The 20,886-nt window shown below is 38.4% G+C and overlaps 4 protein-coding genes across 4 annotated transcripts; 2 read left to right on the forward strand and 2 right to left on the reverse strand.

The window, feature by feature from the left end:
• The first annotated feature begins 795 nt into the window (after positions 1–795).
• Positions 796–4,435, forward strand: LOC108680739. The gene is made up of 3 exons (XM_018169630.2): positions 796–1,124; positions 2,003–3,122; positions 3,353–4,435. The coding sequence occupies exons 1-3, from the start codon at positions 907–909 to the stop codon at positions 4,085–4,087; spliced, it is 2,073 nt and encodes a 690-aa protein (XP_018025119.1). The 5' UTR covers positions 796–906; the 3' UTR covers positions 4,088–4,435.
• Positions 4,436–4,665: 230 nt separating this feature from the next.
• On the forward strand, positions 4,666–10,196 carry LOC108680752 (39S ribosomal protein L52, mitochondrial). The gene is made up of 4 exons (XM_018169649.2): positions 4,666–4,980; positions 8,110–8,209; positions 8,538–8,667; positions 9,177–10,196. Exons 1-4 carry the CDS (start codon positions 4,911–4,913, stop codon positions 9,369–9,371), a joined length of 495 nt encoding a protein of 164 aa, XP_018025138.1. The 5' UTR covers positions 4,666–4,910; the 3' UTR covers positions 9,372–10,196.
• Positions 9,393–17,198, reverse strand: LOC108680751. Its single transcript, XM_018169648.2, has 12 exons — positions 16,526–17,198; positions 16,285–16,433; positions 16,061–16,159; positions 15,441–15,531; positions 14,927–15,042; positions 14,263–14,382; positions 13,571–13,683; positions 12,706–12,995; positions 11,939–12,421; positions 11,505–11,635; positions 10,840–10,961; positions 9,393–10,075 (listed from the first exon to the last, which is right to left on the reverse strand). Exons 1-12 carry the CDS (start codon positions 16,863–16,865, stop codon positions 9,616–9,618), a joined length of 2,514 nt encoding a protein of 837 aa, XP_018025137.1. The 5' UTR covers positions 16,866–17,198; the 3' UTR covers positions 9,393–9,615.
• An 82-nt stretch (positions 17,199–17,280) lies between these two features.
• On the reverse strand, positions 17,281–20,440 carry LOC108680753 (meckelin-like). Its single transcript, XM_018169650.2, has one exon. The coding sequence runs from the start codon at positions 20,390–20,392 to the stop codon at positions 17,405–17,407; it is 2,988 nt and encodes a 995-aa protein (XP_018025139.1). The 5' UTR covers positions 20,393–20,440; the 3' UTR covers positions 17,281–17,404.
• Between the last annotated feature and the right edge of the window lie 446 nt (positions 20,441–20,886).

Genomic DNA, 20,886 nt, shown 5'->3' on the forward strand with positions numbered 1-20,886 from the left:
AACATCAGAATGTGACAGAAATATTTAACAGCTCGGTGCATGTATGCGGCGCCTCTCGTCTAGCGTTGCTCGCTGCCTATTTCCCACAGAGAATGGCAGTCAAATTACCGAATTGATTCACGGTTCCAATGAATAGCGTCCATAATTGGGCCGAAAACGGAATCATTGCCCTGACATAAAAATTCTGAAAATGCTCTACGAACACGTTTCAGGAGAGGCAGCGCGTAGGCATTTCGACGAGTGAAACTGAACTGGGATGTTTATTTTTCATCAGGATTACAGCACAAAATTACCCGTATTTGCCAGAACAATGCGAGAAAACAAAATATTAGTACATAAATGAATTACTTCGCAGGTAATACTTTTGCTAGCATAATTTTTGTATGTGATTTTTATCGATTTTTTACTAAGAGATGTAGTTATGTTTTGTGTTACAAGTCTCATTATTACGACTTCGCAAACTCGCTTTTTCAATTATGTATTATGTCTTCGCAACTTGTTTTATTGTGTTTTTGCAAACACTCAACTTCATTTGTGAACGTATTTCCAAAATTAAACTTTAAAAGTACAAAAATCTTCAGGCTAAATATACTTACTAAAATCAGGGCATGAAACCGCACCGAGAATGCATGTTCGATCTCGATCAGAGTTACTTATTTACCACCTTTTGTCTAGTATAATGTACATACCTCAAAAAATAATTGACTCCGTATCCAGGATTCGGGCGACACGCCGCCCTGTAAGGCCTTATTTAAAGCGCAAAATTTCGCGAGTGTTCTCTCCTCGTGTCAGTTTTCAAGCGAAGTTATTTTTTGCCGGTGAAAGTCAAGCTTCAGTGAATAGTTCCACGCGATCAGTGATATTTCCAAGCTCAGATATATTTTGCCAGGAGGTACCAGACTCAGCATGGATCGCGATAACAACGAGTCCTACGGCCACGGCACGAGAGATCCGTACTTTCGGAAGAATTTCAGTAACCATCAATGGAGGCGAGAAGGAAACTACGACTTCAGGCGAGGATCGAATGGACGATGGGGCTCTGACTTCGAGGGCAGAAACTCTTTTTACCGTCGCCATTATTGGGGAAGACGCCCGTGGCGCTTTGGTCAACACTTCCATAACAAGTAAGACTTCAAGTTGATTTTTCAATCTTTCGTGAATTATGTCGTACTACTTTGATGATTGAGGTAGGTTTACTGCGTTTTTATTCTAAAATTATTCTAAAAAGTAGGCTGATACTCCAAGTAGGCTATGAATCTTGTAAAAATACAAATATTGATATTAAATTATCGTAGTAGGATTTGGTTTGTAGTATTCATGTTATATAAGGCTAGAAATGGTAGTCTTTTTTAAATTTCGCGATTTATTGCAGTTGATGTCAGTTTAGTAATATATATTTCGATTACATCACGAAATTTTGAGGTGTTCAAGCCACTGACTTGGTTGCTGTGTCTACCTATCTTTTATCAGCTAATTTCTAGCAAAACCCTCGTACATAATTTACGAATATTGTAGGGTTTGGGCCATAAAAAATTTCATTGATTGTTTTAAACCTAATATCAGTTTATCAAAGCTCGAGATTCATATAAATGTTACGCTTGTCCTATATTTGATAACAAATCGGCCACTCAAAAAATACTATGAACCTGGATAATTTGAATGATTTTATTTGTTTAATTTTAAAATTTTTATATAAGTATTCCTGTTGTTTGAACTCTTACTTCCAGAAGATATAATTTTTCATGTGTACCTGCGGACTTATAAAGAGTCATCTTTATATTACAGTTCTATTCAAACTATTGATACCTGCTATCATGTTGACTGTATATGCTAGGAACGCCACCTTATCCATGATACGCTGTTTGGCCAACACATGGATCATTTAGCCTTTTGCGGTAAAAAATGTAACATCTTCCGTCATAAATAGGTGTTAGCTTATCCTATTTCACAGTACAATTGCTTGCAAAAGATTTTACGAAATAACATTAATTGTAATTTCTAGACGCCGGGAACATGAACGCCGATGGTCGTGGCAATGCCCATGGAAAAGGCGTTACACAGGAAGGATGTACCCAGACGACCTTCGATGGACGATAGATGACCATAAGGCAGCAGAGTACGACGATCATCAGTACCTTCCTGAGGTTGAGTCGCGAGGCCGCGGTGACGTGAAGCCGCGACATTATATAAGATACCATGACGAGCCACACGCTTCATCAAGCAAACACTCTCAACAATGGTTTGATGAAACATCCCGTAAAAAGCAGCCATCAAAAATGAAGGAGCGATGGAGCGAATGTGCACTAAAACCTAAGCCCAACGAGAATGTCTACGAAAGTGACGGCAGTTGTCCGCAGTACCAGCGCTACTGGGATACAATTGTTAGTGAGAAAAAAGTGCGATCGGAAGTAAGAGTGGAAAGCCGGGTAGAATTTTTATCAGAAAACTCCAGGAACAAATCAGAAATTCATCGCCAATCGGGGAAACCCAAAACACACATCAAACAAGATGATGGAAAACGCCAGAAATCATCTGAGGAATGTAGACCTTCTCACAGCCTGCGTAAGCGGTCGGTGGATCGCTCCCGAGAAACTTCTAACAGACGCAGGCACAGCCGCAGCAGCAGCAGTAGTAGTTTCACTTCCATTTCTACACCTAGTGACTCGTGCGCTTTTTCACCAGTTTCTTCTTGTTCCACTGATGAACTAATAACATGGAATATCACGCCGTCAACTAATAAAATGGAACCTCACGCATCATCGCAATTTTCATCCTCTTGGAACCAGCAGGTTTGGGGACAAGGAGCTGAGGATTTTCAAGAAGAGAAATTATCAAATATTCCCGTATTAGTGTCTAGCAGCCAAGACTCGAGCATCTTCAGTGCGAACGAATCAAACTTATTCAACTCGTCGATTAACACGAGCGACCCGAACCATGCCTCGACGACCAACACCTCCCAAGACAGCGGAGTGGCGTCAGTGGAGCTGGACTCGTCCGTTGAGAGGGCGGATGCCCGGACATTGGCTCTGGAACAGCTGTCGCGTCTCACGCGCTGGGTGCTCGGCAGCTGCATCAAACGGTACATGCCTTCAGTGCGTCCCCCGCTACTCACTGCCATGCAGGTAATTAAAACTCAAAGTTACTTTTTATAATCATTTAATCTGTTTCTATTAATTTAGCAGGGAAAATGCTACAAACGATAAAAAAATTCTTGACTTCATAGATTGATTTTCGAGACACTCATTAGTAATGCGAAATTGTATATTTCAAAATTTCGATTTTTCATCGTGTACCAAACAAAATGTATAATTGCTTCTTTTAGAACTATTTCAATCATACTTATCTCCAACAGCTTGGAACGGCGCGCGACACTGACGTGAGTAAGTGGACGGAAAATGGAATTCAACACGTTCTGATGGTCGACAGCGATTGGCTCAAAATGACCTCTGCTATGCAAGCGTACAAAAAAGCACAAGCGGGCGGCGAGAAATACTCCGTCGACTGGATCTGCAGGAATTTCACGCGCGAAGTTTGGCCACACACCGCAGTGGACGTGGCGTGCAGCCACCTCGCTGTTCACACCGCCCTCGAATCGTCCACCAAAACTGAATTATTCGCACACAATACTGCCTGCTCGCTGAAAGAAGGATCATGCCTCGTGGCAACAGTTATTAGTTCTGCACAAATTTTGCGTCTCCTTAGGAAAGAAGATTCTGGAAGAAAATATGACGGGCGGAATTTTAAGTTGAGACTTCACGGCCACTCATCTCGCAGGTCATTGCCAGATTTTGGAGTCCGTTTCACTCTGCAAATCGGAAAAGAACAGTTCGAAGGTTACGTGGTTCAGATATCCGTGATAGAGGATATTTTCTCGCGTCACAGTCTTCAACTGATAAATCATCGTTCTTTCTTGCAGTTGTTCGACCATTCATGCAATTTCAGCCCGTGTTTACAACAGCTGAGAACACTTCGCTTAGTGGGAAACAATACAGCAAGCAGGGAAAAACTATCGCCAGTTCTTCAAGACATTGCAGAGCTCTTCGACGTGCTCATCTTCAGGAAGCTGGCACTAGCAGCTCCGAAATAGAAATCCACAGGAGCCCCTAACTTGTGTTCCTTCATTTCGCATCTAGAGGAAGCTTCATTTTTACCTGCTTTGATTTTAAAATATTCGAGTATCGTTTCTTTTTAGCTATAATAAAGAATATGGATGAATAATATTCGCGCTTGGTAATAAATTTGTGTGATAAGAGGTAACTCTCGGCAGGTCTGAGCGATTACAGATGTCTCATAAATTCGAGGTGTCCTGCTAAACATAAGTGACTAGGATATCTCGCTATTATAGCTATAACTGACAAAACATTTTTGGTTCTTTAATGGTTTACTAAGCTATAAGTTGGTCAGATAAGTCGGAGATCATTCTTAAGAAAACTAATCATTATGGTATTTGCTTTAACTACTCATGTCTTTTAGAATAAATGCAAACTTGACCGATATTGCGTCTTATAAGCCTATTAGCTTAAGTCCCAATTAAATGTCATTACGAACAGAACTGTCTCTCCTAGTTTATGTAAGCTGACCGAATTTTTATTCTCATTTACCTTATTTACTATTCGATCATTTACATTGACAAAATCTTACTTTTTTAGACGGAAGGATAAATGAGCGAATGACTCCGGAATCATCGAAGTTACGGTCTTAACTCTTACGGGAGAAAAATCGTCAAATTTCTTTTTGGTGCATTGTGGTATAATCCCGGCCAGGCCGGCCTATACGTATAAAACGCCGTAAAACAAGAATTTGTATAACTATTTATATTTTATAAAAAGCTATTTCTTTAGTGAAAACAAATCATTAGGTAATAGGTATATCGATTCTTGCACTTCGTCGTAACTCGTAACAACATCATAATGATAATGCTCCCGTCAATGAATGTTCGACATCTTTTATCAAGAACAATTCAATTTCAGCGATTAACTGGTAATACTATGCTGATATTAGCGCAAATTTTAACCAGTACTATAATCACATTACCTTCCCCAATTGTGCAAACATTTAATTTGTGAATTTTTTATGTAATGATCATTGATCAGTAGGATTCAGTATCAGTAGCAACTCTAGTAGCTACTAGCTAGCTATAAACAATAAAATGCCTTTTCAGATTTTATGAAATATCAGTAACGTAATTATTTTTAGGTCTTGCAGCAATGAATTTCAGCCTTTTCAGGTTATACTAAATTACTAACTAGTAACTACTGTCAATGCTTGAAAAGTTGAATGCACACTGACTGTCTGACACAAGTCACCAATTGGCAGCTATTGCAATTTGCATTTGATCTAATGAATGTCTTTGCTTCAAGGTCTTGTCCTCTCTGCAAAAATTCTGTTTGTCACTAAAATTGCATAATTCAAATTTAGAATAGGCCTATGGCTATTGGTCAGAAATCAGAACTGTGAAGTCTGTGATTTGTAGAGTTGGATTACCACATAAATGACATAATTAATACAAATCTGTTTTGATCTTGCTAGTTGCTATCAAATTAATGTTTAATTTTGTTTATATACATTCTGAGACAGTAAGACTCAGAGACTAAAATTGAGCAAAAGTGTTTACCTACATAATTGACCAGACCTAAAGGCATTAGCCATCTAGATTGGAAATTTCTTGTTTGTAAATAAAATCTTTTAGCTCCCAAGTGACAAATTTTCAATACCTACATTCAGAATTTTGCTCCTCGATTGGCATTCATGTAGGCCTAGTTTTTTAACAATTAGAAAGGGGATCATTTATATAGTGGGAATCTCATTCTCACAGCCATGGTGGCAGGGAATTATTGTGAGTACTTATAAATGTTAACAGCATTATAATACATGCAGAAACGTAAATTTTTTTAGAGATATTTAAAATTTAGGCTCTATGACTTGTAAGTTGTATACTATACAGTCAAATGAGTCGATAGGATTTCAAGTGGATTCATTCAAATTCAAATTCGGTCCACCACGCCCCACGGCCAGTGTAGCTGTCAGCTGACTTTCTTCAGAAGTGCAAAAGCTTTTGCCGGTGAAGGTGTTTTACGATCGGTCCGTAAAGAAGCGTTGATCGGTTCAAAATGACATAAGAACAGGTTCTTTTGAATAACCTATGGATTGCCACCATGCTCACAGCTCCAAAAATGGTGGGAAAGCTCTAATTGTAGCTTGAAAAGTAGATATATTTCACACCAGCCACATACGAATGAAACAAAAATGCCTATGTTTGCTGTCAGAGACTCAGAGTGTCAGTTTCACCTTCTTTTATGGCCTTTGATTAACTTTTTTTTTAAATACGAGCAATGAAAGATTTTTACTATCAATTTTTTCTGAATCAGCCATAAAACAATTGTTTTTATATGCAATTTTACATATAATAAATCATTTTTGGTGAAGGCTGCCTGGCTAAAAACTAAATTGCTTTGGAAGTTTGGCCATACTCATGGCATTGACAGTACACAGTAGTTACCAGCTGGGTATCCAAAAACAGAAGAGAAGTTTTCCTGATTTCATAATACATTTTGTTTATTTGTTCTTAGCAGCAATAAATGCCATGTTGCAAATAACTTATCAAGAAAGATTTTGACAAACCACTGATAGCAACAAAAATGATTGTTTTTACTTGCAACTGTCAGTCTGTCAGAAAAATCTGCCTTATGTCCCAACTAGAAAGTAGGCAGAAACCACTTTTAAATGGGACAAAAATGTGCATGCTATTATACCCTTTCATCTGTTCCTATGGCCTTTGCCTAGTTCATTTGGTAAAGATTATGCAATCTTTAAAAAAATTCAGTGAGAAACTTTCTACCTGCAATTTAAAAAAAAAATTCAACATTTCAGATTGGCCTGATATTCATGATTTGATTTGTTCTCCATTTCTTACTTTACCTAAAAGGTGACTGATATGAAAATGTCAAAATTTAAAGTCCAAGTCATTTATTGATTTTTAAAGATGACATATTTTTGTCAAATTATATTTAATTTGATTGTTAATTAGATTGCAAGGGAGTGCAATCTAATGTTGACAGTTGATCCAAACAAGGCTGTGCATGTCATGCATGTATATACACAATTACACATAGGTATATTTTCTTGTATGGTCATTCAAGTCAAAAGCTATGCCAAGATTTTTATTTTTGCATGCACCAGGTATATTTTTGCAATCAAAAATATATTTCACAATCAAAAATATATTTCGGGTAGAGGGGGTATCTACCTTTCAAGCTACAATGATGTGCTCTTAAACTCCAAGTACATTTAAAAATGCAAATCTCTTGGATTTCTTTGATTATGGAGAGACTTGGTAACAAATACTAGTTAAACATATTAAATGTTAGTTATTCATATGTATTGAATACAATGTCAGTCAAGTCTTCATAATTTGCAAATTTCATCTCCCTATAACATGGCAGTTAATGCCTAAATTTCTGGATGCAGTTCTAATGGGATCTTCATCTGTTCTATCAATTACAAATTGCTTTAAAGTTTACTGTTTTTAGAGGAAGTGTGGGGAATATTTGTTATTTTCTTTGCAGTTAAATTCATAACATGGTCATACTGTAATTAGCATGCCATTTTTTCATCCTGGAATATATTTTATTACATTGGTATAGGTTTGATATAGTACACTGTAACCTGATCCAAACATTCATATTTTCCCCTGCTAACTCTTTTTGATTCTAAATTATGTGAAATTTAGATTAGCAAATTTGAACAACTTTAATTATGTATCTCTTAACTCTTAAAACTTCAGTACATTATAAGTTCAGATCAAAGTGGAGTTATGATCAAGACTTTTTGAATTGGAGTGATGTTTAAGCTGGACAGAAATCATAATACTCTTTTGTATTCCAGTTTTGGAGACTAGAAAAGATATTCCTACCTGCAAAAATCTCTGATGAGTGATGACTAGTACTCAAATTGTGGTTTTAATTTCTCTTTCTGAATACTGGATTGTAGAGGAGCTGAAAATTATTTTAATCAGAAATATCATGTGCTGAAACATCTGCCTGCATCTAGTAATGAATTTTCAATTCATAGTCTATTCATAAATTGGAATAAAAGTTTTCTTTTTTTCAGTGAAAATGAGAGCTGGAGCCGTGCTGCTACAGCAGCAGTCCTATTCCACATCTGCTTCAAATCCTGAGAAAGAAAAGCCCCGCTTCAGAGCTTTCAATAGGTTTGGACTAAACATTACTGACAACAGCCTGACAACACCAAAAACAAATTCATGCTCGTATTTTATTTTGAGACTTGGAATGAAAGCTATTGAAAAGCTGCATGAAAACAAGTTCTCTCAAATTTTCAACAAAAACACAATTTTAAATGTGTTGAATAGGGCAGTAGTAGATGTATTTTTTAATCCCAGTAAGCATAAAATATTTACTGTATCTGAACTTTGATCAGCCATTGATTGCCGTCTGAAATTCAAAGAAATAGGTATCAATTCAAGATCAATTAATATGTGTGAATTGAAAATTGCTCTCATTTGTTGTTTGATTTTACAGCTTCAGGACCAACCATGGTGCCCGAAATGCATTGATAGCTGAACGGGACTACTGTTTTTTGGACAGCGACCGCGACGTTCCTATTGGTGCCAGAGAACGTTTCCGCTTGAAGCGTCAGCATGAACTAGCGGTAATTTTATTCAAATCTCATAATAAAATGTGTGAAGCAAGACATGCTTGGGGCAAATTCTTTTATTGGGGTGAATGATGAGGGTTTTGAGCCAATTAATTAATCTGTACTGGCTTCATGTTGACGAGCTGGTTGATCTAAGGGTACGCACACAGTGAAAGCAAGTTGCCAGCGTGCTGGTTACCTGCTCAGGCTGGCGCCTGAAACCATAGAATACAGAAGCCTGTTCGTACAGGTTTTCACTGTGAACACTTACATTATTATCCTATGTTCATTCTTGTGGCAGGTTGGAGCAGGTTGCCCGCGCGGGCAAACCTGATTTCACTGTGTGCATACCCTATTGCATTCTCAGAACACACTACGCATAATCGTTGTCTCCTGCCCTTCCCAAAAATTCAAATTTTGTATAATTTTATGCTTGTATTTCATGTCACTCAGTTTTTCTGCCATTGAGTGATGAAGAGAAGTTTTACAATACAGACATATGTGAACGATTGTTTATTTTGCAGGCAGATGTTTTGCGTCTGTTAAAAGAAATTCAATTTGCCAAAGAATATGGTGGCGTCGCAGGTGAAGAGCGGCGGGAGGATCAACGCCGGCAGCACGTTATTCAGAACAAACTCAAAAGCAAAGAACACATGAAGATCGATCCTCTGAGCGAGGAAATTGAAGAAAAAAATTCCTATACAAAAAGCCAGACCTAGTAGAACACTTTCAAAAATATTCTGTTATTATATGTAGATTAAAATTTCATGATATCTTTTTTTTAACCTTCTCTGGCAACTGATGAAGTTATTGTAGAAACGTTATAAGGCTAATGAACGTTTCCCACATAGATAGTTGATAAATTTAACAGGAAAAACGAATTAAGAAGTCTCATCATTTGTATATGTAATGTATATTCTAAAATACGATAAAATGTTACCTAATGAATAGAAACCAAATTTACTATTGATTCTCTTTCAAATAAGCTATGTCAACATCTTTCAACAAGACTGACAACTTTGCCTTCCATGCATTGTACGTAGCCCTGTCGGTGGTATAGCCCGAACCTGCTGCAAGAAATAATTTTCTCTTTTGGGTGTATACATCCGCCACACTAGGCTTCTTGATGGTCTCGGCCACGTCTTCAGACTTAAATTTTTTAGAATTTTCTTGCTCGACACAAATGTTTTCCATAGAAAATTTGTTTCTCAGTCCATTTGATATAAACCTTGCAGCTTCGTAAATTTTAGTCCGGGATTTTTCCACGAGGTAGTCTGTAGAGGATAACTGCCCAGAACTTGAAGAATGTTCACGTGATAAGCTTGCTACTTCTTGCGAGGCGCTCTCGACAGGCGTGATAGTTCCGTCGAAGGGCAAAACAGACTTGAGAGCGTGAATCAAGATAAGGCCTTGTCGCAGGTCCCTGAAAAAATTTTTTGATAGATTAAACTCGCCACTCATCGACTTTCCCTATCATTCAGATAATGTATCCAATCTATTTCACTCAGAACGCACTCCAAGGTACGTATTAAACTGTACAACGTGAGAACTCGTTTACATATCAAATTAAAACTTCATTCGAGAGACGTGCTCACCGCATTGAATTCTTGACCGGGCTGTTTTTTTTTCTATGGATGGACTCGCTGCACTAAGTTGGTTAGCTCCAACTTCAATTATTATTATTATTATGAAAGTCTCAAATTTTTTATGTTAATCCAGCTATTTGTTTATTTAAAAATCCGTATGAAGTAAGTAAAAGTAAACTTTCAAACTTCAAAGAGTTTTGCATATTGCTATTGTTGTCGTGTGTACTTTTCCGTTTTTTTAACCGACGATTCCTAGCCGCATTTATACACGACTCTACTGCAACAGTACAAACTGATTACCTATATCATCGCAGAGACTACAAACAAGGGAGTAAAGATTTATAATATAATTATTTTTGGACTACTATGCTTACACTTTTTTAATGCAATGTTTATACTTCTTGCACAATAAATGAAGTAAAATGAAAAGAACGATTGAAAATATGTTTTTTGTCTGAAGAACGAGTGAGGTAAGTGTTCAAGGTATTTATGGATAGAGAAAGGAAAAGTGCGCAGCTAGCCAATTCACAACTTGAGTGTACAATTCACTAACAGTTTTACTTTTGAGTGTATATAAAAAATCACAAGGACCAGAACGCACCTGTAGTAGAGATCTGCTGTGATGCACCGCACGTGATGCTGGTTGAGGCTCAGGGCGGAGTGGTGAAGAGCTGCTGAGGCGTCATTTGCATATAACACGTAGAGGTTGCGCACGTCAGTAACCTAAAAAATTCAGTATCTTATAATATAGGAAATATTGATTTATTTATCGGATGTATTTTTTCGAATTAGAATGGCTCGTAAATAGTGTGCGAGTTGACCAAAAAACGGAGCAGGTTTTCTTTCACATATAATATCACGCCAACTTGAAGAAAAAGGTTGTCAAGCCTTCAATCCTACAAGCAAGCGGCAGCGTTCAAGCACAAACATGGTGGTACAACTTCAAAGAAGTTTACACTACAATTAAAAGTGTATCAAGTTAAAAAACGTAACGTGCTAAGATTCTGAGCTTACTTAATAGCGGTTTCAGCGTTTATTAGGCCGTAGGCCTGTCGCCGATTCTTAACATCGCAGAACATTCACAGCATTTTGCGGCTCGAACTCGCAACTCACTGCTACAATTCTGCTGTGCTTAACCGCCCGGCCTCCTTGCCGATTCTGACCAGCAACTGGCGCACAGAGCTGGGATCGAACCCGCGCCTCTCTACTTACAGAGAAGGAAAGTTTAAAAAAAATGTAACCAGATAAACGGAACTCGGTGCTCACTCGTTTGACGTGGAAACGTTCAGCCAGCCTCGTCCTGAGATTCTCTAACGATAAGCTGGAGGCGGCGCACTGCAACAACACGCTACACTTCTTGCTGCCAGCTATGAGCGCAAGGGAATCCAGCGACACGCCTGTTGTGAAAATGGACAAGATTTTGGTACCCAAGATAGTGACCCCACGAACAGGACCAAATTTAATTTTGCGAAAAGTTATTTTCTATAATGCATATAATAGACAGTTGAATACTTGAAACGACTGGAAATTCTAGTAAAAAGTTAACCATAACCTAGTCAATGAATATAAAATACATCAACCTTCCGCGAGGCTAGACATTTTCAGTGGGATATACTGGACGAAATGGTTCATAGATAAAATTGCGTCTGTCTCTCTTACAAGTAAAAGAAATGAGGATCCTCATCGATAACACAGTTTACCTGCCCTAGGCAGTGCCTGGAATGAGACTCGCGATGCATCCAGCGTGAGAGCGTCCACTCGCACGGTTTTAATAGGGAGCTGATAGAAGCAATCACTAAGGCTAGTGCAATACTTCGGATAATCAGAGCTCAGAAACACAGCCCCATTTCGACGCAAGAACTCTTCCGTGGTTTCTTCTTCCGTAGGAACTTTTCTTCTTTCTGATGTGGTCTTCTTGGGGGAGCTGAGTGAGGAAAGATGAGCGGGAACGTCGGAATCTAAAGCAAAGAACGTTTTTCTTTTCCTCTCATTCCTGTCAGTCGAGGAGTGGCCTTCACTCTTCAATAAAAACTTTTCCTCACTATCGACTTTCTCGATGTGAATATTTGGCGACCGAGAGTTGGATTTGTTAACCTGGAGAGATAAAGGCTTGGTCTTGAATTGCACAACTCCTGTGAACTGCAAGCAACGTCCGGAGCTAAACGATGGAAGACGACAAATTCCTGTTGAAAAACACATGATTTGATAACGTAAGACCACTGAACAACCGGTGGCGCAAATGATAAAATTCCAGGTAAATTAGGCTCAATAGAATAGAACTAAAATCAATGAACCCTCGTATTTTTAAAGAATATGTGAAACTGATGAGATATCGTCCAATAAGCTCGAAGAAAAATAACGCCAAAAGTACAGAAGTAGAAAGATTGACGATTCTAAAGGAACATGGGAACAATTTTTGAATTAAAATACATAATGAAAAAAAGGAATACATTTACGGAAAACTTACCAATAACGTATGCCTGTTTCTTAGGTCTTAGAAGGCACGGAGAAAGTCTCTCAATGCAAGTGTTGGAAGCGCCTTGTGATTTTTCAAGATTCTCGTCGCCGATTTTGCCCCGGCTGTTCTTATTTCTGTCTGAAGAATCCGTGTGTCTATGTTTTGTAGGCCTCACGACACTTTTGTACACTGCAGTTTTGTAATCCAAATAAGAACGCCTGTTGCATCCCTTAGAGTTTATTTCATCTTTATTCTCGGAGCGGAGACTCAGAATTAACTCCAAATCACACAGCATGAGTCTGATGGAAACAATAGGTTTGAGTTTGACCTCAAATTCTCCTGGGACACATATTGACTATTATCAGAAGATTAATGTGGTGAAACTTTATCATTCAATAGCATTGGCAGAACAACATTTACCACGGAATGAATATAAGTTGTTGCATTAATTACTGGCATAACATTTTCTAATGCGAATTGAAAAAAAGTTGCTCAATCATCACTTGAACAGCGAGCAAGATGGAGGTACAAATTTTGGAAATATAAACCGAGTAGGAGGAGAAAGAAAACGATTTGATTAGCTAGACAATTAGTGTACGTTATATATATTTTGTTTAGAATTCACAATTGCTAATCGGTCATTAACCCATTTAACTCACCTATGGACAACAACGGCTCACTAGCAGCAGATAGTACATTCAACGAACTAAACATATTTTGTAAACATCATTTTATCAAAACTGCAAAAATGACTTCAGTGCAAGTAGAAGTCATTTTACGAATAAATTACGTAATTTATTATTATTACGAATAAATCCTCTCTTATAAAAGCTAAGAGTTAGAGAGCTTAAAACTCATTGTTCCTTTGACTGACTTGTTCGAAGCATTTGTGAGGGCCACACATATGATGAAGGCATCGTTGTGCAGCAGCTTGCTACGCACCGTGACAACGCGGCACAGCTCGCCAGGCTCTTCTCGCCTCGCAACCTACAAAATAACAAGACTAATAATAATTTTGAACCTTTGGTCTAAGGATGAATTACTCAGAGTAAATGTTATTTGAATCTATAGACTTGTGAAATACAGTTACCTTCGTAGATCGAAAGATTAAGAACTCTTTACTAAATATATGACTTTAAAGTACCTACCTATATTAAAAACGCGATCAATCACAAGTTTAAGCGAAATCTGACTGCATGAAAAGAATGCAAAATAACAATGAATAACTCGCAGAAAAACTATCCAAATAGAAATACAATGAGTTGTAGGTAACGAATAAGGGAGATAAATACAAGATATCAGTACTAACGAGAGTTTATGAAGTGAACGCACGACGTTTCAGACGCTCATGAACCGATTTTGCTTGCTAGCATAAAATATTTCAGGGAGACTGAAATATATTCGGGAATAAATATACTTCAGGGACTATATTATTCATTTCATTGATCATAAATTTAGCTAATTGACACATATGCAGTTATTTTAGCAAGGGAATACCTGGGGTTATTTCAGTAATCGAATAACTTCAGTTAATAATGCGATCACACTCTCAAATCGAACGGAGACCTGAGTATGAGATGGTCGAACTCCAGCCAAGACAGAGCGGAGGGCGGCAGAGTGTCGACTGATGAACGTCTCGCGCTGCCGACAGCTGGTCTCCAGACGACACAGGCGCTCCAGTGACGCCTGTGTGCGTCAGGCGAGTGAGTGACATGACGGGAACATGAGGATTAAATGAAAAATTAATTTAATATATAATATAATATTAAATATGTAGATTTAGGGAAGAGCATAACGAAGTAAGAACGGTGGAGTAAGCTACTCCATCATGGAGTTCTGTTAGTAGATTTCAGTTGAACTTTAGTTCATTAAATTCGCTCGTAATATTATGAATTCAACTAATTTATTATAAGGAAAGTTTTCTATTGGGATTTTTTTTTAATTTCTGTCTTTTGGCTGAGTTTAAATTTAAGAGAAGTTAAAATAAGTATGCAGCAATTTTATTTTCTTTGCGAGATTTTTATTCATAAGTCGACGACAGTAGAACAATGTTGCGGGAACCAACAATTAAATTGTGATGAGACTAGGGCCGTAAACTAAATATTACGAAAACATTCCAGATACATTTTTTTACACAACTGTTACAAGATCAGTAAGGGACAACATTTGTTTTACATTCCTGGAGCCGCAACCTAAATCTGACATCTCAAATCTAAATGAACTTTCTTACATGTAACTTGGATTGTAAGATTTTTTCCACTTTCAGTTTGGCTGCCGGCGGGGGAGGTTGGGAGCTTTCGACTTCCGACGCGTCGGACAAATAAGGCAACCACTGCATGCGCTCTCCTGCAATAAACATGCATTAAGAATATTATATATATAATTTTTTATATATATTATATATAATGCTTAGACTTTCATAAATGTTGCTTAGACAGCTCTTTGCTAGACCATCAGTCAAAGCCTTGTAATTAATTATAAAAAAACATTGATTAACGTTTTGGTAGCAACCATCAAGGGAGCGAGCGTTAATAGGTCCAAATCATTGTAGATGCTAGATGGTAGCTATAGACTTACCTACTTGTACCTCTACGTTAATAGAGAAAACGTGAGTAAAAAGATCTGAAAATTAATAAGATTAAAAATAATACTAGAAAAATTAGATTTAGATCAGTTCATGAAAAACAAAATGTAATTAATAACTCACGGTTATTAAATGTTAGTCAGAAATACTATTAAAATACCTGAGCATTTAATAATATGCAGTGTTGGTCTTCCAGTTAAACCTTCATCAGCAGAATCGACAGACTGAACTGAAGTATACCGACTCACGACCTGCGTAGATCAGCTGCATGATTATTCTTGATCACTTATAATAATCAATACTGACTATAGAAACAATAATACGGTACCTATATAATTGTGAACGTCAGCCATCGAAAAAAACAGGAATGAATGACATAACTTTAATGCTAAAACAATGACCACAAAAAAGTTTAGAATACGATTGAATTGGTAAACATAAAAAGTATTGTTTAAAAAATGTACTTGGTATACAAATTGTTGCAATTCCCTGTTGTAAACTAACCCTGAGTCTCAATTAGATCAAGCAATTATTGTACTTTCCAATCCATGCGAAAACAAGAGCTGAGCAATTGCTGAGCTTCCTCATGTTTTAATGTGAAAAACCAAAAATAATTACTATTCACTATTTCAGCATTTCAATCCATAACTAAAAAGGTTTACAAATACCTAAAATGATGTGCGATAGTACGTATCGCCCTCGCTAAATAAACAGAACTGCATTATCTTGCAAGATTACAATTACATAACATCAATTACATAACACTATAAATGGCCTGACATGGAGTGCAGGGAAGGAGAGGATGGTAAGGGCGCCGCCCTCCTGCAGCAGGACGAGGTAGCGGCGGGGGGAGGGACGTGTCTCGTGGTGCACCAGCATCTGCACAGTGCGGTCAAAGGTGAAGCAACTGCCACATGCATTGCCAGAGAGGATGATGAACAACAAATTAATACTTGAGACAAATTTAAAATCAAGTTCATTGCCGGCCAATTTTTCGAACGTACCTGCTTAACTGGGAGAGCAGACCCTCCATCATCGGTGAGGGCAGAGCCCAGACTGGCGGTTGTCCACACAGAGCCGCGGCCCAATAGTAGCGTCTTCAGTCCGGCCACCGCCACTGTCCGGAGCAGCGGTCGCACTCTCGGCGTCCACGCTTGAAATCGAACAGTTCAATATTAGAAAACATATTGATGGAGTATGAATGCAATTTTACTCGATAAAGATTTCGAAGAGAAATATACTCACCATCATTTGAATGCTCATCACTGGTCTGTCGTAGCTCAAGTGCCTCCAAGACACTCGGAATTTCATAGAAGTGCGCAAACGCTTGACATTTGCTGAGGGTAGCGAGCACTTCAGGTGAAGGTTCAGTGCCTGGTAAGAACGGGAATTCTTTCTCCTGTTGACACTTCACGATTTTCTTGACGTCCAAATCGTCGTTAGTAGGCAATGCTGATTCGTTCGGCGGCGAGTCGGCACTCGCATTGCATGGTGAATGAGCAGATGCCGCATGCAAGTCATCCAAAGTTGAGATATTCATGGGGACTTCGCTTAACTCGAAGCCATCATCGATGTAGAAGTCCATATTGAGTATAGTGGGAGCTCGACAACTATTCACATTAAGCTTAGTACTTCAATAATTTTCGTGCAGTAAGCCAACTCAAACATTTAGTGCAAGCAAAATAAGAACTAGAGTGCAGAAGGGGTTTGAAATTTAAATACACATTGAATTGAAAAATTAAAAAGATTTGGTAATAAATTATTAATTTGCACTTGAAAGTCCACTTAAAGGTGATGTCTGGTAAGCGAGTGTGCAACTTGCAAATACGAGTCTCCAGAAGTCGGAAAATGCCCTCACCGAACTAAGTGCCAGGTATCTAACTCATTGTGCTTGTGCAGGACCTTTAATAAAAAAAGAAAAAAATAAAAATAAACACTTGAAATATGAAATATACGTGGAAGAAAAACCAATAAAAATACTTCGGAAATTCATTAATGAATGTGTATCTAGTCCAAATGTGCAAAAAAACTATAATTATGTGCCCAAATATACATAGAATGAGAACATTAAATCTGAGTTTACAGAAAGTCAGAAAGGCTCACACAGATCATCGCACGTTGCTATCATATTAAAAATCGTTGATCGACAAGAGTCTTCTTTATGAGATTCCTCTTGCCGCCGACATTTCGTAGAGCTTTCAAAGCGCTCGAGACTGCATAAGTAACTACGGCAGAAAGAACGAAGTCATACGAGAGCAAGTCAACAAAAGTGAAGAGAAGAATTTCAAATAATACAAGAACTGTTTCTTGCCCGTAGAGCAGAACTCTATCGAAGAGATGTTTCTGGTCCCTGAAAAAAAGACATTTGTCATCTACAGTCTGAAATTCAACATCAAGCACTGTCTCCAAGAAGAGTTTATCCTTGATGACAAAGTCAACTTCTGGCGAAGAATGTTGAAGGAACATTTCGAAAAAGTTCTTCATTGTTTCGTGAGCTTGAACAGTCAGTTCGACTTTTTTAGTATCGAGCTTGAGGCGATGATTAGAACTAAACTGAGGCAAACTTGTTGCATTTTGTTGGAGAGTTGGCGTCAAGATTCTAAGGTACTCCTCTCTGAATCTGTACGTCGTTATAACCTCAAATGTCTGGCAGTCACTCGAAGCTTCCAAACCTCTGTAGGCGCAAAGATCTTCTTCTTCTCTCTTCAATTGTTCGTAGAATGTTAGCAAATCAGAATCAGCAAAGCCATGCACGGAACGTCCGTGAATATAGTAGCCATATAAGGGGTTTTCCAGTATAAACACGCTAATATTAGCCATGGAACAGAGGTCTATGAACTGTTGTAGTTTATTCTCTATGTATCGTTCGTAAATGGCTGATCGGACGAGAAGCTGCAATGCAATTAATAGCAAATGCAAAGAAACGCTGAGACTAAAACGGCATACAAAACTGTCTAGTTGCTCGTACTCAGCCGGGCGCTCGGTCATCGAAGAATTTGGGTTGAATGAAGCATGGTTTTCCACGCCAAGAACTTTTAAGAAGAATAAAATAGCTATCAAATGGTAAGCCAAATTTATTTTTCGCAGAGACTGAATCTCATTCCATTCATTAGCAATAAAATAAATTCTCCAAATGCTGATAGTTTGGCCGCTAGAATTCCCGGTCAATTCAGATTTTTTAGACAACCTGGGGTGTGGTATTGTATTTTGAGCTCTTGGTTTTTCCCAATCAATCAGAAACAAGTCTAGAGTCATCTGACCGTAGAACACGTAACATAAATGCACGAGCTTCAACGAGAATGCTGATATCAAGTACTGCTTGATGAGATATTCGTCTTGTGGGGTTGGAAGTAGCAGGAATACAACTCCTTGATGTTTAAATATTATGGTCCAATACAAGCACGCAGAAAACATTACGAGGAAAAATACATTCGCCAAGTTTCCGCAAGAGATTAGAAGTAATCTGAAGATACCGGAGAGATCGACACCGACTTTTCCACTTCGTTTGCCCCAACTGTAAGCCTCGATAAGCGACCAAAGAACAGCGAAGATGCTCATCACTCCAGCAGATATGGACACATCGCGTTTAGCGTCCGAGAAATCCATATTGTATTGAACCTCTAAAGTCATTTCAACATCATCGGCAGCACGCAGTGATGATATAGGAACCTCATCATAAGTCAAGACCAGTAAAGGAGGATATATTAAACCATCAGACCCATCCTTTCTTTTCGTGATAATTAGCTTCAGATATTTAGCGTATCGAACTGCCAAAGCATTGCGTGACGTTCCTGCAGAAACTGCTTCCCTGCCACCGAGATTATCGAAGAGAAAAAACCTTTTCGTTAGCTGCCAATCCAATCGCGCTCTCCTGTTCACCAACACTTTGTCCTTTTCGAATTCCGTGTTTAAAATGTAAAGAGGATATCTTTCGAACAACTGAGTCTCTTCATTGTAATAGTTTAAGTAAAGTTCGTAGAACAAAGTTTCATAATTGTTCCACAGCGCGAAAGTCGGTATTAAACAGCTCAATTTGAAACTAATACCAAACTGAAATGCTGAACCGAGGTGGTACTTCAGTTTTGGGCACAACTCTAGCAGCTGTCTTGCCTCACCTATTCCTAGTATTTGACCGTACGGTGAGACTTTCAATACAGTGAAATTCAAAACATTGTTTGGCGAGCTTGGTTGAAAACTGAAAACCGTATTCATTTTAGTGTCAGTCAAGAGCTGCGGTGCATCATTTTCGTCGTAATATATCCCCGGTACATGAGCCGGTAGACCAGCAACACTCTTGCCAAACACAGTCCTATAATAGCCACAAGCGTTCAGTTCGTTATCGAACGCATAGTGCAACAGCACACACATGTTGGCCAGGAATTGACATGATGTGAGGTTGCTCTTAAAAACACAACCATGGGCAACAGACCGGTAATACTTATGCAAAATTTCTGACTTAACTTTCATGCTATTGAAGGGTATCAAGTAACTGCTTTCTCTGTCAGGTATGGACATTAACTCCGATAACTTGACACACTGGCCGTCCGTTATGGAATGAGTTGCTTCAGGACATTCACATCTACCATTGATGGAGAAAAACGAAGCAGGGCAAGCAAGACATCGATTGATGCTTGAGTCAGCCAGTGTCCCTTCTTCACACTTGATACACATTTTCCTTGAGAACTGAGTCCCATTCATAGCCCGGTCAATTGAAATGAAGCCTTGAGGGCAGGGTTTGCAAACTTTGAGCTCTTCATCATATAGGTCATCAGATTGACACTTAACACAGGCTCTCCCATCTGTTGAAGCTGTAAAATTTTCTGGACACTCTTGGCATGCCATTCCCTGCTTCTGTACTTGAAGGAAAAATCCTGGAGAGCATTGGCAATTTCCATGACCCCAAGGAGACAGAAAAGTTTCACCAGAAATGCTGCAGCTTCTCTTAGAATACACAACAAAACTTTGATTTGCAGGGCACTGTTTACACAGCAAACTGATGGGATCAAAAAATTCATTGCCAGGACACAAGTCCACAAATGAGCAAGTCACTTCATTGAAGCTAGAATAAAAAAACAGCAAGAACTGCCATCCAAATACAAGGAAAACTTCCATCACAACAAACAACTTTTTCACATCTGTAGGTATTAAAACTATCAAATAAAAGAATTAATGTTGGAAAAATATTTTGCTACACACATGTTGAAGATGTTGATTAAAAATGGCATTTTCATGACAAAGAATTCTTCCGTTCTAAGGTAGATCAAGTACCAATGTCATCATCCTAAATCACTTTGCTTCAAGATGAGTGCCAGTTCTGCAGGGCTATCTCAATCTGATCAATTTACACTGATGGCTATGCACAGCAAGTATAATGGCAGCCAGCAATGGTAACTATTCACTGACAAACATGTGCATGCTCATTCAACAGTGACACAAGGATACAATCACTTGATTTCAGTTGCTGACAGCTGTCAGCAACAACAGGCACTGACCATATGAATGGTCACTAATATAATGTGCACTGCTGCATAGTGAGAAGAGACAATTGCACCATAGCACAGCAGCCACCACAGCCACTGCTCACAGCTGTCAGCAGCTAGAGGTCT

This window comes from Hyalella azteca, unplaced genomic scaffold (assembly GCF_000764305.2).
Source record: "Hyalella azteca isolate HAZT.00-mixed unplaced genomic scaffold, Hazt_2.0.2 contig11733, whole genome shotgun sequence".
In the NCBI taxonomy this organism is placed as follows: domain Eukaryota; kingdom Metazoa; phylum Arthropoda; class Malacostraca; order Amphipoda; family Hyalellidae; genus Hyalella; species Hyalella azteca.

Bases quoted from the DNA above. Each gene is read 5' to 3' on its own strand.
- LOC108680739 (XM_018169630.2), top strand. From the start codon at position 907: ATGGATCGCGATAACAACGAGTCCTACGGCCACGGCACGAGAGATCCG. The intron at 1,125-2,002 runs GTAAGACTTCAA...TGTAATTTCTAG, and splicing joins GGTCAACACTTCCATAACAA to ACGCCGGGAACATGAACGCC. The intron at 3,123-3,352 runs GTAATTAAAACT...TATCTCCAACAG, and splicing joins CGCTACTCACTGCCATGCAG to CTTGGAACGGCGCGCGACAC.
- LOC108680752 (XM_018169649.2), top strand. From the start codon at position 4,911: ATGATAATGCTCCCGTCAATGAATGTTCGACATCTTTTATCAAGAACA. The intron at 4,981-8,109 runs GTAATACTATGC...TCTTTTTTTCAG, and splicing joins TCAATTTCAGCGATTAACTG to TGAAAATGAGAGCTGGAGCC. The intron at 8,210-8,537 runs GTTTGGACTAAA...TTGATTTTACAG, and splicing joins CGCTTCAGAGCTTTCAATAG to CTTCAGGACCAACCATGGTG.
- LOC108680751 (XM_018169648.2), bottom strand. From the start codon at position 16,865: ATGGACTTCTACATCGATGATGGCTTCGAGTTAAGCGAAGTCCCCATG. The intron at 15,532-16,060 runs GTCAGGCCATTT...TGATCTACGCAG, and splicing joins TCTCCTTCCCTGCACTCCAT to GTCGTGAGTCGGTATACTTC. The intron at 10,076-10,839 runs GTGCGTTCTGGT...AAATTTTTTCAG, and splicing joins ACAGCAGATCTCTACTACAG to GGACCTGCGACAAGGCCTTA.
- LOC108680753 (XM_018169650.2), bottom strand. From the start codon at position 20,392: ATGGAAGTTTTCCTTGTATTTGGATGGCAGTTCTTGCTGTTTTTTTAT.